The sequence below is a fragment of the Peromyscus eremicus genome, chromosome 1 (assembly GCF_949786415.1).
Source record: "Peromyscus eremicus chromosome 1, PerEre_H2_v1, whole genome shotgun sequence".
NCBI classification, from domain to species: Eukaryota; Metazoa; Chordata; class Mammalia; order Rodentia; family Cricetidae; genus Peromyscus; species Peromyscus eremicus.
Genome location: NC_081416.1, coordinates 102,430,881 through 102,448,951, shown reverse-complemented (window position 1 = coordinate 102,448,951; position 18,071 = coordinate 102,430,881). Strand labels below are relative to the sequence as shown.

Sequence of the window (18,071 nt, the reverse complement as noted above, 5' to 3'; positions counted from 1 at the left end):
TCCCTCCTTCTTTCCCAGTTGCTCTTTCTCTCTTCAGATTCATTTCTAAGACATGATCTGACTGTGTAGTCCACATCAGCTTCAGTCTTGCAGTCCTTCTTCCTCCTCAACCTGAATAGATAGATGCTGGGTTATAGGTGTGCACCACCATGCCCAGCTTATACGTTGTTCTAACTGTATAACCTCTGTTTTTGTTAGCAAAACCAAAAAATAAATGGTATTTTTCAGCTAGGCAGTAGTGGCCCATGCCTTTGTCCCAGCATTTGGAAGGCAAATGCAGGTGAATCTGTGAGTTCAAGGCCAGCCAGGGTTACACAGAGAAAGTGTCTCAATAAAACAAAACCCAAACCAAAAGTGTATTTTTTCAACTGTTGCTGATATTCTACCATGCACAGTTGAAGCTCACTGTGACTAAGACAGAGAGAGTGTGCTGGATAGGTTTATGCCAGCTTGACACAAGCTAAAGTCATCTGAGAGGAGGGAACCTCAATTGAAAGATACTTCCATAAGATGGGGTTATAGGCAAGCCCGTAGGGCATTTTCTTAATTAGTGGTTGATGAGGGAGGGCCCAGCCCATTGTGGGTGGTGTCATCCCTGGGCTGGTGGTCCTGGGTTCTACAAGAAAGCAGGCTGAGCAAGCTATGAGGAGCAAGCCAGCAAGCATCATCCCTCCATGGCCTGCCTCCAGGTTCTCGCCATGTTTGAGTTCCTGCCCTCACTGCTTTTGGTGATGAACTGTTATATGGAACTGTGATGGAAACGAACCCCTTCCTCCCCAAGTTGCTTTAGGTCATGGTATGTTATAACAACAATATTAACTCCAACTAAGACAGAGAATAAGAAAGGAAAGGGGCAGAGGCGGGGTTTGAATCACATATTAGTTGAAGATGGCATTTTTCATGTATTCACCTATGCCTTTAGCATTCTGGGTTATTTCAAGAGAACATTGCAGTTAGATACTATGTAATTTGCTGCTTTGAGCACCTTTTAGTGTCCTAGGATAGAAATGCGATCTCACTTCAGAAGCAAGAGAGCTATACCTAGGATGGTGCAGTGGCTGCAGTGTTCAGCAAGTCAGTCAGAAAGCTTGGATGCAGTTTTTATTCCTCTTCTCGGAATCCCACATTTCATCCTTGATTGTAAATGAATTTTCTTAGCTGTCTCTCATTGATAGAATTGTCTGTAGATGGCAGGCTAGAGTAAATGAACAGGGGCTACACTAGGTTCTGATTATTTTCTTTGTCCTTCCAGCAGAACGGTGAATCATGCATGAGGACATCCTAGCTGAGTCTGGGAACAAGAAGACAGGAAACTCAGATGAGAACCCCAGTCAGTGGCTAGAACGCTGCTTCAACCGCAAATGCTACATCACCTTCCTGACTGGCTGCTACAGTTGCCACTGGCAGTACAGAGAGTGGGAGACAGCTGAACTTGGATCCTGTTGCTGCTCCTGGGTACAGAGATGGAAAGGAGCTAGACTGCACTTTCTTAGCTGTGGGTGTGGGTGGGGCCCTAAGCACCGGAGCACTCACTGGAATTTCCAAGTCAGGTGCACTAAGCTCCAGTTTTCCTGTCAAAGTACTGTGACAAGAGTGTCCTTGTGTCTAGAGCCAGAGTTAAACATACTTGCTGTCTTCCTCTTCCTCCCTGCCTCCTCCTCTTCCCCCTTTCCCTTCTTCCTTCTTTTGTTTTACAGGAGATAAACTGAGGATCTTTTGCATGCTAGGCAAGGGCTGCAATGCTGAGCCACACTGAAGGCCCTTTTGTTTGTTTCCTGTTTGCTTCCTTCCCTGCTCCCCAGTGTTTTAAAGCAGGATCTCTTGTAGCCCAGACTGACCTTGAACTTACTATATTAATGAGCCAGACCTTGAACTCCTGATCCTTCTGTCTCCACCTCTGAAGTTCTGGGATTATAGCCATGTGCCAATGCACCTGGCCAGCCCCTCAATTTTATTTTCTTTCTTTTTTCTTTTTCACGCTGTTTTTGTTACGTTATTCATTCTTTCATTCATTCATTTGTTCGTTCATCTTTCATTCACTTTTACATTTATTGAATTTTGAAGACTTGGATGCAACTAGATGTTCATAGGAAATTACAAGAATGCTCAAATCCTTAATTTTCATTTTAAAATTTTCATCAGTAGCAATCCTTGTCTGAATCTTAAATTCCTCTCTCTCTCTCTCTCTCTCTCTCTCTCTCTCTCTCTCTCTCTCTCTCTCTCTCTGTGTGTGTGTGTGTGTGTGTGTGTGTGTGTGTGTGTGTGTGTGTGTAAAATGTGGTGATCAGAACTTACAGGAGTTGGTTTTGTCCTTCCACCATGTAGGCTCCAGGGATTGACCTGAGGTCATCAGACATCCTTACTCACTAAGTGATCTCACCAGCTCCCTAAATCTTTAATTTTCTAGTCTCTGTCAGTTTCCAAGGGGAAAGTATATTCCTTGGTGGCAGGGGTGGGGCGGGAGATAGGGAACCTAATAAGTAGGAAACAGGATGTTCTTTATTCCTGGCTAAGTAAGTCCTTGATTTTCACTAACATAGAGCTCTAGTGAATGTGGGTGGTAGCATGAAGCATAATCTTTTTTTTTCTTTAAAAAGATTTATTTATTTATTATGTATACAGCATGTATGACCGCAGGCCAGAAGAAGGCACTAGATCTTGATACAGGTGGTTGTGAGCCACCATGTGGTTGCTGGGAATTGAACTCAGGACCTCTGGAAGAGCAGTCAGTGCTCTTAACCTCTGAGCCATCTCTCCAGCCCCCATGAAGCATAATCTAACAAAAAGCCTCTTTGTTTCTCTTAGTGGTATGTCGTGGAACCCTCTGGTTAGCAATATGGTATAAGAGATCAAATGATGAGCACACTTCAGCGAAAAGAGGGACAAGTCATGCACTTTCACTTGATTGTTAAACATAGTTCAGCTAAGGTCTAAGAATTTCATTAATTAGATCTCTAATTTCTTGTTCTTGTATTTTATTTTATATGTATGTATGTATCTACCTAACTGTCTGTCTTTGGGATTTTGATGTTTGTGAATCTAAGGCCTTGCACATACTAGGCAAGTACTCTACCACTGAGCTACATACATCTCCAGTCCTGGATTTTTTATTTCTTATGTCTGGTTTGAGTAGTTATATGTGAAAAAATGTAGGTAATGGGAGGCTTCCCTGGAGTAATCAAGAATGTTCTTCTGTCGGTTATATTTTTCATGCCCAGGTATTTGGCTTTTATGCTAGTCACAAATGTGCTTCAGGTATGCTACTCTCAAAGAACTCATGTTGTGCTGGGGGAAGTTAAATACATTTACATTCTAGCATAGCAACAAGTGTATGTGTGTACACACTGGCATATAGTCAGGGAGAGGCCAAAGACCATGAAAGGTGATTGAGAATTGGCTAGGTAAAGAATTGGAGGTGGTATGGGAAATGATAGTAGAGGAGTCCAAGTGCACAAGGAGTGCGGGATTGGTAGGTTTGTTTTAGGGGGAGCAGAAATGAATAGAGAAGTGCTGAGAAACGAAGTTGGAGATTAATGGGTCAGATAATGTGATTTTAATAACTTACCCCTGTTATATAGGAAGTAAAGAATACCTGAAGAGGGCTGGGGATATGACTCAGTGGTAGAGCATATGCTTAGCATGTATGGAGCCCTGGATTTGATCTCTATCACCAGAGTAGGGGGGATACTTTAATTTGATGATATGACCTGGGCTATGTTTTGGAATGGTTATTTGAGTGTATGGAGGATATATGAGAAGGGCCAATGCAGGAAAGCCTCTGCGTTCAAAGGGAAGACAGTGGCAGTGCTCCAAAGAAGAGCTGTGGGTGGATGGATTAGAGTGGTGAAAGCAGGTATGGAGACAGAGGGGTAGATCTGACAGATTATTCATTACTTGGGGATGAGGTTACAATCACTTGAGATCTACAAAGGATATGGAGTAAAATATAAAGGGAAGCTGTATTGAAAAGGGTAGCATTTAGGGCAGTCTAGTATAATGGTAAAAATACTGAACCAGAACTTTGGAGTATGTATGAGTTGTAATTATAACTGTAACTTATGGTTATGTAATATACCAGAGTCTCTCTGTAGCTAAAGAATTGAATTAATAAAGTCCCTAGATAATTTTCAAGTCCCCTTTCTACTCAGATGGAGTATAACATAAAGGGAAAGACCACTAGATTCAATTTATGGCTTTGCTACTGACCATCCCTAAATTAGTGACCCATTGTTATAAGAGCTTAGGCAAACCACTTAATATCTCTGTGTTTCAGAATCCTTATTAGAATAAGGGAGATATTATCAGCAAAACCCACCACGGGAGTTGCTATGAGAATAGAAGAGATATTATGTAGAATATACTTTGAATTGTGCATGATACACAGTTACTACTTGATGGATATTATTACTGTAGTGTTCTTAGGGTCACTGATTTGGTGTAGCTGGAGTTTTTTCCAGTCTTGCCCAGACCCACGGACCCCACGACTATGGGGGCTTGACGGGACCTGGAGAGAAACTCTTCAGCTACAATTTGGAAAAGTGATAAACAGAAATAAATACATAGAAGAGGATTCTGAGTGTGTGTGTGTGTGTGTGTGTGTGTGTGTGTGTGTGTGTGTGTGTGTTTAACCAAAAATCTAAATACAGAAAAGCACAATGGTATGTTTAAGGAAAATTAGATTTCCAATGCTGAATTTAGGGACATTATATAAATAATAATTAGGATCAGAAAACAAAATTTAGATGAAATTATAACATCTTTACATTAGACTAAAAAAATGAGCTTTATCTTATAAACAGAGAGGAACCCTTGAAAAATGTCAAGCCAGAGTTGTGATGAGATTAAAAGAATAGAAACAGATTTATTTAGCAGAAAGATATTAAGCTTATCAGATACATATATCACAGTAGCCAAGACAGCTGAAGTCTTCTTCTGGCCTCCAGTAGCTTAAATTCCACTGGGATAAGTTATACAATAAATAATAGATGAAGAAATGCTTTCAAATAATAATAAGATCTTTGAAGATAAAGTAGAAAAATATGTTAGAAACTGGGAAAAGGGAGTGGTTAGAGACCTATGAAAAACAAGTCTTTTGCTCTATCTCCAAATGGATAGAGCCAGCCTTGTGTTGGGACAAATGCACTCTAGGCAGACCTATAAGTACCTGGCTTCAGAGTAGGGATGACATTTGATATGTTACAGAAAGCAGCTAGTGTGGCTGACCTCCGGAAAGGAAGTCAGTGGGAGAAGATGTGAGGTGGGGGATGGGTTAGGGCTAATCCTATACCATCTTGTGGGCTACGGAAGGCTCTTTGGATGGGGTGGTATATAATAGCTGAGGAGGCTCTGGGAGGGTTTAAGAAGTGCAGAGACATTGTTTGCTAACATGCTTTTAAAGGTCCACCCGGGTTTTGTGTAGGAGTGTGTCTAAGACTGAGTCAACTCCTGTGCTCATCACCTAACTGCATTCCTGGTAGTGGTTTGCTGCCTCAGGGCCCACAAGGTCTCTTCAGCTTGTCAGGATGCCCTTTCTATGTATGTTTGCAATCTTATTTTTTATTCCTACTCCTTATAAAACCTCAGATTATTCTAGCCTAGGGAGGGTAATGTCCAACACCAGAACTATACTGGCCTTTGACAAATGTAGATAAGAATTATTGAGATAATATGGACAAATGGAGCTAAGTTATATTTCTTTCTCTTTCCAGAAAGAGCAATTTTCTTATCTGTGCCTGATAATTGCATTCGTCTTGTCTGTGATTTTTCTGTTCGTGTGGGCAGAAACCTCCAATGAATACAACGGCTTTGACTGGTGAGTTCAATTTCTGGACTTCTATTGGTATATGGGCTCCTTTGTTGGGTAGTCACTTGGGTTCTTAGTAGGGTGGATGGTTTAGTATGGTGGATAAGAGGTGTAACTCTAGGGCAATAGTCAAATGTTCAGCATCCAAACTTACACTTCCCTTCCACCTGTGCTAAGTCACACACTGCAGACCAAATGGTGTTCGCAGCTTTCTCTGTGCTTCCAACATCCCCAGCTCTCAGAGAAGGGTTCTCTGTCATCTTTATTCTGGAGTCTCTTTGTCTGGTTGCTGATGCCCAGACTTCTTGTTCTGCATGATTTATGGCCCTCAGCCCTGCTTTCTCTGCTTTTCCTACAGCCTTTGCATCCTTCTTTTGTCTTTAGGGCTCCCTTGGAACTCTGAACAGAAGGACACATATTCCTTCTCAGCTCCTTTTCATGGCTAAACTACTCCCCGACCACTCTCAGACAGCTCAGCTTTTCTGGCCTAATGCCTTCCAACATTGTTGTAAACATTATCTATTACTTGGTGTTTGCATGTCTAGGTATGTGGCTTCCTGCTGTGGGATGTATGGCAAATGTGCTGCTGATTAATCAATAAAACACTGATTGGCCATTGGCTAGGCAGGAAGTATAGGCGGGGCAAGGAGGAGAATAAAGCTGGGAAGTGGAAGGCTGAGTAAGAGAGACACTGCCAGCCACCACGATGAGAAACAGCATGTGAAGATGCCTGTAAGCCACGAGCCATGTGGCAAGGTATAAATTTATAGAAATGGATTAATTTAAGCTGTAAGAACAGTTAGCAAGAAGCCTGCCACTGCCATACAGTTTGCAACCAATATAAGTCTCTGTGTTTACTGGGTCGAGTCTGAGTGGCTGTGGGACTGGCAGGTGAAAGAGATTTGTCCTGACTGTGGGCCAGGCAGGAAAACTCTAGCTACAGCTTCCTTTTTTCTCCTTGATGAAATGCAATTTATTTTTATTTATAAAAGTTAAATCTAGTTGGTTATTTTAAATGTAAAAAAAAAAAAAGAAAAAGAAAGAAAAACTAGGGCTGGAGAGATGCTCAGTGGATAAAGGCATCTCTCACAGATCCTGATGGTCTGAGTTCGATCTCCGAGACTCACATGGTGGAGAGAGAGGACTGATTCCTTGCGAACTGTCCTCTGACCTCACACATGAGAACATATCTGCACAATGAATAGACTGTAATAATTTTTTTCCCTTGGTTTTTCAAGACAGGGTTTCTCTGTGTAGTTTTGGTGCCTGTCCTGGATCTCTCTGTAGACCAGGCAGACCTAGAACTCGCAGAGATCCACCTGGCTCTGCCTCCCGAGTGCTGGGATTAGGCTGTAATAATTTTTTAAACGCAGAAAATTGGAAAATATCTAGTCACATTTTCAAGTGACAGTCACAACCCAGCTTTTTCCTGTGCTTATTTTATATCGTTAGGTTTATACTATTTTTATAATTTGCTTTGTCTTGTTACATAAAATAATCATAAATATTCAATAAACTATTAAGACTAATGTTGAAAATTACTTTAAACGATTTCAAAATATGCATGAAGATGCATGAACTTTGCTTTCTGTATGTGGTGGGTGGTAGGGCAGGGACAGAGTCTTGCTATGAAGTTCAGGCTGGCCTCATTGTCTCCTTTCCCACTTTCTAAGTGCTGGGATTACAAGTCTCTGCCATCATGGCTAATCAGCCATGGCTTTTTGTTTGCTTGTTTGTTTGGGGCTAGGCTGAACATTTTTAATATTCATGTCTTGATAAGATAATGATACAGTGATATCTTCATATTTTGACTATTGTTCCTCAGAATAGATTAATACAAGTGGCATTAAGTTAAGAAGAATGAACATTTAAAATCAGTTCTGTTTTTTGCTAAAGTACTTTCTCAAAAGGTTTTGGCCAGTTCCGCTTACAGCAGAGGTAAATGACAGTTAACTGTTTTAAGCTACCAATGGCAGCATTAAATATCCCAGTTTTGATGACATAAAAAAGTCTTCTTAATGGAGTAGTTTTGTTTTAATTTGAGTCATTGTGTTTCAAAGCAGTTTTTTAAAAAAATATATTCTCGTTAGAAATGTTTTTTCCTTTGTACTTTTTACGCTTTGAGCATGTTCAAGTTTTATCAGTTTCTACACGATCTTTATTATGAATAGTTCTGAATTATTCTTCAGCACATGTATTTCAATTGTTCTGTCTGTGTATGGATATTAAGATATCTGACATTGAGATCTATAGAGGACTAAGGCTGTAAAATGTCTAATAGTCACAGTTTTTTTTTGTTTTTTTGTTTTTGTTTTGTTTTGTTTTGTTTGCTTTTCCCCACCCTTTGAGTGGGATCAAAGTCCTTTAGCTAAGCACAGCAAAAGTTGTATGATGGTGATACACCTTGAATTTCCTTTAATAAGAATCTTCTGGGGACTATTTCTGGAAGTTCCTATTTTTTTGAAGATGGCTGTGTTTCATCTTTATCCTTGAAGGGTATCTTAGACAGGCTTAGAATCCTAATTTGCAGTTTTTCTTTTAGCACGGTTATTCAGTTGCCCTACTCTCTCTTGTTTTGTCTATGTTGAGAAGTATGCTGTCTGCCTATGGTCTCTTGAACTCCATCTGCCCTTGAAAAATCTGTCTGGCTTTCAGAGTTTTCTTTCTTTGCTTCCCACAATTTTACGATGATATGCATGTGTGGTTTTCTTTCTGCTTTAAACTTGCTTTGCTTCTTTAATTTGCAGTTTGCTATCGGTAGAGACTTTCTACTGTCAGCTTGTTTAAACTGTACCTTAATTTCTCTTCACTGTACAGTTTCAGTTTCAGAAGTCATTGGCATATGGTTTGGAAGGCAGGTGTGAGGCAACAGCCAGTTTTCTGTTTCGAAGGTTGGCATCACTAATATGCACCTATCTGTATACCTTGTTGATATGGGGAATGCTGAGATCTGCCACTCCCATACCTTTGCCCAGACCTCCTTCTATAACTTGTCTGAGTGTTGTATGAGTTTTTATACAACTTTGTGGTGAAGATTCTTTCGGTTGCTAGTGCTGTCAAAGCTCGAGGTGGTGAGTCAGTCATGGCTTTGCATTTGTTCTTAAGGGTTCCGGTACATCTGAGGAAGTTCTAGTTTGTTTTTAGTCTTCTCATTTCATGGTTTTCTTCCTGACTGCCTGTCTGACTAATAGTGACTCAAGTGAAACCTAACAGAAAATACAGGGCAACAATCTCCCATGCAGATCCCTCTGTGTTCCCATAACCATGAGGTACAATCCCTATAATACATTTTATTCTGTACCACTCATAGTGGTTCTGTTTCCTTGAACGAATTTACACAGAACATACCTACAGCAGTACAGCAGTTCTAGGAAAGTACAATCTTTTATTTTAAAAAGATTTATTTTTTAAAATTATGTTTATGGGTGTTTGTGTATATATGTGGGGGGGTATGTTCACTTGAGTACAAAATTTTTAGATGAAAGGTTGGTGTTTAATGAGGCTGCATATAGAATGTCATTCAGATTAATTTAAGAGACTCATATGGGGCAGGCAAGATGGATCAACAGGTAAAGTACTTGTCACCAAGGCTGACAACATAAATTTGATCCCTGAATCCCACACAATGTATGGAAAGAACTGACTCCCACAGGTTATCTTTGGAATGCCACATGCACGATGTGACATGTACCTCCCGCTCCCACAAAATAAATACATATAAAGAATATTTTCAAAAAGAAGACTCATGTTTTCCTCAGACTGCAACTCTCCAGTGCAGTCAAAAACTTCTCAGAAAACATAAGTAGGAAGCAACAGCTTAAATTGGGCCAATCCATGTAGAACGAGCCCACTGCACAGTCGTCAGCATGATGTAGTCCCAGTTTGAAGAAGTGGTGGCCAAGAAGAGAGACTTCCCTTTTCAGGTTCCATTGTGTATAAGCAGTCACATAAGCAAGCTTCTCTTCATTCTAAATGTTGCCTCCTTTTGTCCTGCCACCACCTTCATGAAGAGTGAGCACAGATGACAGAGACAGAAGGGGTAGAAGAGGGAGAGAGAAAGATCCCTGTTCTGCCTTTCCTCTGGTTCATCCATGGCAGAGATGAGAGCAGCCCCTGCACTTGTCTGTGTAAGAGCAGCCCCTGCACTTGTCTAGTGTGAGAGCAGCTCCTGCACTTGTCTATGTGAGAGCAGCCCCTGCACTTGTCTAGTGTGAGAGCAGCCCCTGCACTTGTCTAGTGTGAGAGAAGCTCCTGCACTTGTCTGTGTAAGAGCAGCCCCTGCACTTGTCTGTGTGAGAGCAGCCCCTGCACTTGTCTGTGTGAGAGCAGCCCCTGCACTTGTCTGTGTGAGAGCAGCTCCTGCACTTGTCTGTGTGAGAGCATCTCCTGCACTTGTCTAGTGTGAGAGCAGCCCCTGCACTTGTCTGTGTGAGAGCAGCTCCTGCACTTGTCTGTGTGAGAGCATCTCCTGCACTTGTCTAGTGTGAGAGCAGCCCCTGCACTTGCTCAGTCAAGTGGGTAGTGATACTCAAAAGTGATCAAATACCTTAAAGACAGCTTTTTGTGTTGAAAAGAAATAAAAATAAATAATATAATTAGCAAAATGATTATGAAGAAAGATACCCCATTAAATATCAATTAAGTTTTCTTTGTCACTTGGAAACAGTCAATAGCAGCATTTGATTACTGTTTGAGTAATAATTTGGCTTCATGTAAACCACTATTCATGTAAACCAAAGGTCATCTTTGATCTTTTTTTTTTTGGTTTTTTTTTTTGGTTTTTTTTTTTTTTTTGGTTTTTCGAGACAGGGTTTCTCTGTGTAGCTTTGCGCCTTTCCTGGAACTCGCTTTGGAGACCAAGCTGGCCTCGAACTCACAGAGATCCTCCTGGCTCTGCCTCCCAAGTGCTGGGATTAAAGGCGTGCGCCACCACCGCCTGGCTTGATCTTTTTATTTCAACTTTTTTTCAAGGTCTATTTGATTATTTAATTACAGGGCGTAGTCTTTTCTTAAGTGATGCTATTTTTGTTCTGTAAATCCAAATCTTCTCTGAAAATCAATTTTTAAAACTTTTTAAAAATATTTATTTATTTATGTGTGTGTGTGTGTGTGCATGTATCACAGTGCATGTGTGGAAGTGAGAGGACAGCCTGCAGAAATCAGTTCTCTTCTTCCACCAAAGGGGTTCCAGGGGTCAAACTCATGTCTGGTGACCAGCACCTTTACCCACAGAGTCATCTCACCAGTTATGGATCTTAGATATATTTTTCTGAATCTTTTCTGGTTGTTCTATTAATTGTGTTTTGTTAGGCACAGTTTCATCTATTTTGAATGCTTCATTGGGTCCATTTTTTACCTCCACCCACCCTCTGAGAGTGTATATTAGACCCAGGCCCTCATGTGATGGACATATAGTTACCACTGAGCTACATCCCCACCTCCTTACCTGAGCTCCCCTTTTCAGAGTGCCCTTCCCTCATAGCATCTTTACCTGAGAAGCTTCTTACTATAAATGTTACTTGTCTGTTTCTTCTTGGTGTGTCTTATAAACCCTACCAAATGAGCATTTCCTTTATTATTTTTAATGTGATTATATGCTCATGCTATATATTTTATTTCTTTAAAGTATTTCTCTAGGTTCTGAGTGGAAAGGAGGTCATTTCTGTTTTCTCAAAATGAGAAGTATAGATTCTTTGACATAGAAAGCCTAGACAAATATAACATTGTCTCCCTAATGAGTCACAGAAGTAGTTTTCCCACAGATGGTACTTTAGGAGCAGAATGCTTAGGACATAGCTCTCATACACATAAGAGCAATTGACATGGTGGTTATGAGTGCAGTTATGTAAGAAGGCATATGTGTACCTGAACAAGGAGCTTGAGAGATAGAAACGAGTGGTCATACTGTTGTAATGAATTTAGGGGATGATTCTCTTTTTTTTTTTTTTTTTTTTTTTGATAGTGCTGAATTTCCACATCACATTGTTTATTGAAGATGATATAAATTTGGATATATATTATAAATAACTTTATAACATCTCTCCACTTATAGAGGATACATTAATATTGCTGGTTGCTTAGAGTACAAAATTAAAATAAAAAAAATCCCCAAAGCACTCACAGATCTGTTCACAAAGTGCTTCTCTTCTTGTCCCTCCAATTTTTTAATGCCTCATTTAGTCTGTTTTTGTCTCTACCCTTAATGTAGATACTGTTACTGATTCCTACTATATTTTAAGGATTGAAACATTTTTTTCAGGGTTGTTTATCTAGGGACAAAACGCTGGTTCTTGTGGTCCATTATTATGTTGAGTACAGCTGGGATCCTGACTGCCTACACTTCCTTGCTTTTGGTGAGTGATGATGCTTCTCATTTTTTGTTTCTTGAGCAGCCTCATGGGTTGCTCCCTCCTGTGCTATTGTACCTATCTGGAGTCTTTGATATTAGTAGAGTCAGAGTTAACTGCTTCGGTTTTATGCAGAAGCAATGGCTGAAAGAGATTTATGCTGTTTAGAGGATGTGTCTAATCAAGTTGGCCCTTTGGGAGGGTGACAGAGCACCCTTTTTTTATATCCCCCATTTCATACTCTATCCATTGGTTCACTAAATATTATCATTTAAACACCCATAGCATTACACCCACAGTCTAGGACTTATACATTAAACCAGTTTTACTATGCAAATGCTATTCACTTAGCTCAGTTGCAAATTATTTGTGTATGACCCTGTCTCTGTTGCAGACATGGTAGAGTCATTTTGCATGAAAAATACATGTGACAGAAAGATCCATGGAAATGGAGAAACTAACAGAAAGATAACTTTAGCTGAAAACTTTGTGCTTACTTTGATTTCATAATTCTGTGTTTCCACTGATTTCCTCTCTGACACACAAGAGTCCAGCCCTTGAATATGTTGCCAATTGCAATGTTTTTCTTCTAAAAATGTATTATTATGAGAATATTGTAATGAGTACTGATTATGTAGAAATCAATAAAACTAAAGCATGTAGTTTCTGTCTTCATGTCGAGTTCTCGATAAAGGTAATGTGTTCATTCCATTCTCATAGCTGGGACAATATACCCGACAAATGCAACTTGAGGGAAGGTTTATTTGTTACGGTTTGAGAGAACGTAGCCTTTTGTGGTAGAGAAGGAATGGTGGCAAGAGGCAAATGTAGGAGGCATCTGTCCCACTGAATCACAGTCAGGAAGCCAGGGTAGATGCTCACCTCAGCTCAGCTGTCCTTTTTATTCAGTCTGGGGCCTCAGCCCATGGAGTGTTGCTGCCCACATTCAGAGTGGATCTTCCTTCTTAAGTTAGACCTTTGTGTAACAACTCTTTCCATGGTGATTCTAAATCAAATCAAATTGACCATGAAAAGTAATCACAGATTGATGTAAGATAAAGCTATGATTGCTTCTTCATTTGGTGTTTAGAATCACAGCGGAAAGTCACTGCTACAGATGGAACTTTGTAATTATCATTATCAATTCCTGAATGAAGCTTGTCAGGGGTTCTGAGAAGGAAGAGCTAACTGCCAGCAAAAATATCAAATAAAACTTCTTAGAAGGGGTAGAATTGGAGGGCTGGGGACACAGCTCAGTCAGGAAAGTGTCTGCTGTGTGAGCATATGGACCTGAGTTCAGATCTCCAGAATCAAACCCAGTGCTGCAGTGGAGACAGCGCAGTGAGAGCCAAGTCCCTGAAGCTCATTGACCAGATAGCTTAGCTAAAGCAATAAGCTTAGGTCCAGTGAGAGACCTTTATCCAAAGATAAAAGTGGTCCATGAGCATGTGTATATACATGCATACACATGACCACATGTGCACACATCCATACTGACAAGTACACACACACACACACACACACACACACACACACACACGCACGCACAAAATAGCAGCATGGGATTGGGATCTTGAATAGATCATGGGTTTGGACATGGGGGACCGAAATGTGAAGGAACATTGTGGACTGAGAGAACATATTGTGAGAGAGTAGCAAGAGAGAAATAGATTTGATATTTTGTTAGGAAGGGAGTAATATAGCCTAATGGGGAGACACAACTTGTGACAGATTTCAAAAGGCTTTGAAAGTAAGAGCAAGATAACTTAGTAAACATGGGTTTCCATTTTAGGAAAGTCATTCTGGAAGTTGTGATGTGAAGGTAGAGAGACCAGCTAAGAATCTTTCTTTTCAGTGAGGAAGATGCAGATGTAGTATATGCTCTAGGCTAAATTCTGGGCCACTGAATTGTACCATGTATATACACAATTAGTGGGAGATGGGATGGTTAGCTTCCAGTGTGAGAATGCTAGTGTCCAGCAGCATCCCCGTTTTAACAGACGCTCTACTTTAGCCTACCTCTTTTGGACAACCGTGAAAAAGGAGAGAGGCCTGGCTTTGCCTTTTGAGTTCTTACTTTGAGAGTTCAGTGTGAAACTCAGTGGTGAGAATGCTTGTGCAAAGCCCAAGCATTGGTTCCCAGCAGTGAAACAAAAAGGTTATTTACTTAGTAATCTTGGTCAAGTTACATGCCTCTTCTATGCTTGGTTGCTTTTTAATTTTCAAATGAGAATGATAATATTTAATAAAATGATACTTTTATAGGGCTAAATAAAAAATAAAGTCATGTACACAAAATTATTTTAGTAAAAGGTAAGTGCTTTGTACATTAATATGTTAACATCTGAGGACTCGAGTTCTCAGTTTCTGTGTTCATACCTACTTGAAGCCTGGTAGCTTTAGACTTAGATCTCAAATGTATTGAGCATAGACCAATGTTAATGACAGTCACAACATCAGCACCAGCCTTGGAAAGAGCTTTTAAATGACCCTTCAGAGAGTTGGCTCTTAATCTCTGTTCTCTTATAAGTGAATCTAAGTAATAGCAGGCATGAAGTCCATCACAGGGAAAGGAAATGGCAGGAACTCAGGAAGCATCAGCGGTAATGGTTGTGAGATCCCAGGGGAAAGAGTAATGAATTCTTCCTAGGGTGTTGGTGGAAGCTACAGATAGGAAATGACATTTGAACTGGCTTCAAGGGTCAGTGGCATGGGGAAAAAGAGCCTAAAAAGGATGAGAAGTAACATGGCAAGGGAGAATACAAAGTAGCCCAGGAAGTGGAAGTGGTACCCATTGTAAAAGGCGCTGGAGCTTCTGAACCGCTGTGGGCAGGATTTAGTCACTTCAAAACACCGCCTGTCTTCTTTCCTTTGCAGTTAATTGGGGCTTTTTTGCTCTGGGAAAGGATTGAACTGTATCTGCATACGTGTCATAAGGTAAGTGTTCAGTCCGCACAGGAGGTGGTACACAGGATGGCGGGAGCTCCCCAGCATCCGGTCCTACTCATGCAGCTGGCCTTCTTTCATTGTTCCCTGGACAGACCTGCTTGTGCAATTTTTTTTTTTAATTTTTTTTTTTTTTCGAGACAGGGTTTCTCTGTGTAGTTTTGGTGCCTGTCCTGGATCTCGCTCTGTAGACCAGGCTGGCCTCGAACTCACAGAGATCAGCTTGGCTCTGCCTCCTGAGTGCTGGGATTAAAGGCGCATGCCACTACCACCCGGCTATTTTTTTTTGGGGGGGGGGGTTTGCAATTTTAACTGAAATTAGTAAATTTCTTCTCCTTCTCCTTCTTCCTCCTCCCCCCCCCCCTTTCTGGTCATACACACCAGCTCTGTTCTTCCTGTCCCAGTAAAATCTTAGGCAAATCTCACTTTTGCAATCCTTTTCCATCCCAATAGCATTTTCATTTCAGTCATTAGAACTGTAGTTCACTGTAGTAACCCAATCTCCAACCTTACAGATCTAAACCTCTTCTTCTTCTTCTATTTGGGCTTGACTTGCTTATGCCTGTGATGGTGGAGAGGGCAGTGGGGCAGTCATTTTCCCAATGACATATTTTTTTAGGTCAGTGCCTGCTTTCTCATGATTCCCTGAAACTTCTTTAAGATCTGACGGACCTTTCCTTGGTTTGAATCCCTTTGAAGTGATTCCATCATGGCTTCTCTCAAACAGTTCTTACCTGGTCCCCAAGAACAGGCAACCATATTCCACTCTCTGTGGACCAACAGCATACTTGCAACATGGACTTTCTGACTTGGTCTTACCATGGGCTGGATAAGCTCAAGTAGAATAACCCCCTTTTTTATAGACCTTCTCAAATATGGTTGTGACTGTATGCTAATGTTTCTCCAAGACTGGGAACATGTCAAGTCTTTTGAGTGGCATCCTTAAATCTCCTCTTACTCAAATGAGAAATTCAAATTAGATGTGTAAATTTAAGTATTATTAAAGTAAATGGGAGTTGAAATCATGAGCTCTTCCATGGGAAGAATGTATATAGAAAAGAAAAAAGAATTGCTGGGTGGTGGTGGTGCACACCTTTAATCCCAGTGCTCGAGAGGCAGAGCCAGGTGGATCTCTGTGAGTTCGAGGCCAGCCTGGTATACAGAGCAGGCTCCAGAACAGGCACCAAAACTACACAGAAAAACCCTGTCTCAAAAAACAAACAAAACAAAACAAAACAAAAAAAGAAAAGAAAAGAAAAGGCCTTATTGCTAATATCATCTATTTTAGACTTTGGACACTATTATGAATTAACACCAGAAGATGGAAGAAACTTATTAGTCCATCAGCCCCTTCTCACTAAATCTTTGACCAAGAAATTGTTGGCACCCCACTTTCATTAAACACAGCTACCATCTTCAGTCAGGAACAGCGAGTGACACTTAAGCTCTCGGCTAAATCCTAGCCACAGATCCTACCCTTTCCATACACAATCAACAAGACATTATTTTGTTAGCCTCTAAAGAGAGGATGCTAGTGTACAATTAAGTCTTATGTTTTAGTGAGCTTTTTATTCTACCCTACCTCTTTTGGATACATGTAATGATTACTGAATCAGTTTCAGACAACAAAATGTTGTTTAATATTAGATTCTGGTATTCTGAAACTAAAATCTCTGATATATGTTCCATATTAGTAAAGTTAGACTGATTTAAAATTATGCTTTCTTTTTGTCTAGCATCATCCTTAAAACTAATTCCTATATATCTTCAATGGAATTTTTGTTCATTCCAAGTTAATAAAATCTTGCCATTATTTTCTCAACTTTCTTGTCCTGTATTATTTTGGGATCTACTTGCAGTTATGAATCTATAGACAATGAGAAGAGATGGAGGGGGATTATGAGAGGAAGTGACCTTCCCTTGGAAGGTAATTCCTATGGTTAGGCATTCAAATCAGCAAGAACAAGGCCTATGGAGTCTGCTTCTATTGACAAGGGAGATTCTTAGGAGCTTGGGTGTTTACTTTTATCATTTTTCAGAATAACCCAGAAGGGATAGGATTAGCACCAGGTCTAGAATCTCTTGATCACCCAGGGATACCCAGAGAGCACTTCAGATTGCAGTGATCAGTCAAAACTCCTTGTAAATATGCTAATAACTTGGCTTTCTTATAAAACCCCCTAAGGTATAGTTAGCTAGCAATAATGGGATGTCTCTGTGACATTTTCTAACAAGATAGACCTAATGTATCTCAGGTGCTTTTACTTTAAATTAGCCTGGAATGTACAGGTTTTTATGATGGCAAAAGGATTTGCTGGAGTTGTGTAGTTAATAGAGTGACAGAGAAGGACGTGCCATACACAAAATGGCTCCTTCTGTGAAGCAGCATTTCTATACACTTGGCTCAAAATTCACCTCACAGTCTGAGCTCAAAATCAGAATGCCTTACAGATGCAGCAGAGTAAAGACCTTTCATGAGTAGCTGTATTTTAACATGACCAGATTTCCCCAAGAGAAAATAGGGTTGTTGTTTTTTTTGTACCTTATGATTGCTTCTATTCTTTAAATCATTTGTGAAGTTTGGTGTTGGATAAGAGATGAATTCAACAGTTCAACTGTTAGGTTGTGATGCATTTGGTTTCCTAATAGGCTAGTAATTTTGCTTTAATGTATTTGAGATCTTGGCTTGTACTTCCTTTAAAAAAAAGTCAAAGAGGAGGTAAAGGTTTGTAGTGACTGTTATTGAAATTGGGTGCTAAGGATCAAAATAATTGAAAAAGGCCTGGCTGAGGGTGGAGATGTTAGATTAGTAGTAGCATCAAGCAACACAGTTACGTGATTCCTTCCAGCCATGCTACACAACAAAGACTTAGGAGCAATGAGGGTGAGTTACTGGAGCCACCCTTCACTGAGGACTGCAAGACAGTTAGATTGAAAAGACAAGGGTCCATGGTAGTATAAATAATCACATGCAA

General features: G+C 40.3%; 1 protein-coding gene across 3 annotated transcripts in view; it reads left to right on the top strand.

Annotated features, from left to right (window-relative positions):
• The window catches only part of Gdpd4 (glycerophosphodiester phosphodiesterase domain containing 4), an 81,597-nt gene that overhangs the window by 13,096 nt on the left and 50,430 nt on the right, over positions 1-18,071 (top strand). The window contains exons 2-5 of one of the 3 annotated variants that reach the window (XM_059270922.1): positions 1,256-1,455; positions 5,709-5,812; positions 12,063-12,156; positions 15,028-15,087. In XM_059270922.1, coding sequence (XP_059126905.1) covers positions 1,267-1,455; positions 5,709-5,812; positions 12,063-12,156; positions 15,028-15,087 — 447 coding nt within the window. In that variant the 5' untranslated portion in view covers positions 1,256-1,266. Of the gene's footprint in view, positions 1-1,252; positions 1,456-5,707; positions 5,813-6,187; positions 6,349-12,062; positions 12,157-15,027; positions 15,088-18,071 lie in introns of those variants that run through there. The other 2 variants (XM_059270914.1, XM_059270929.1) reach the window with 2 other exon arrangements.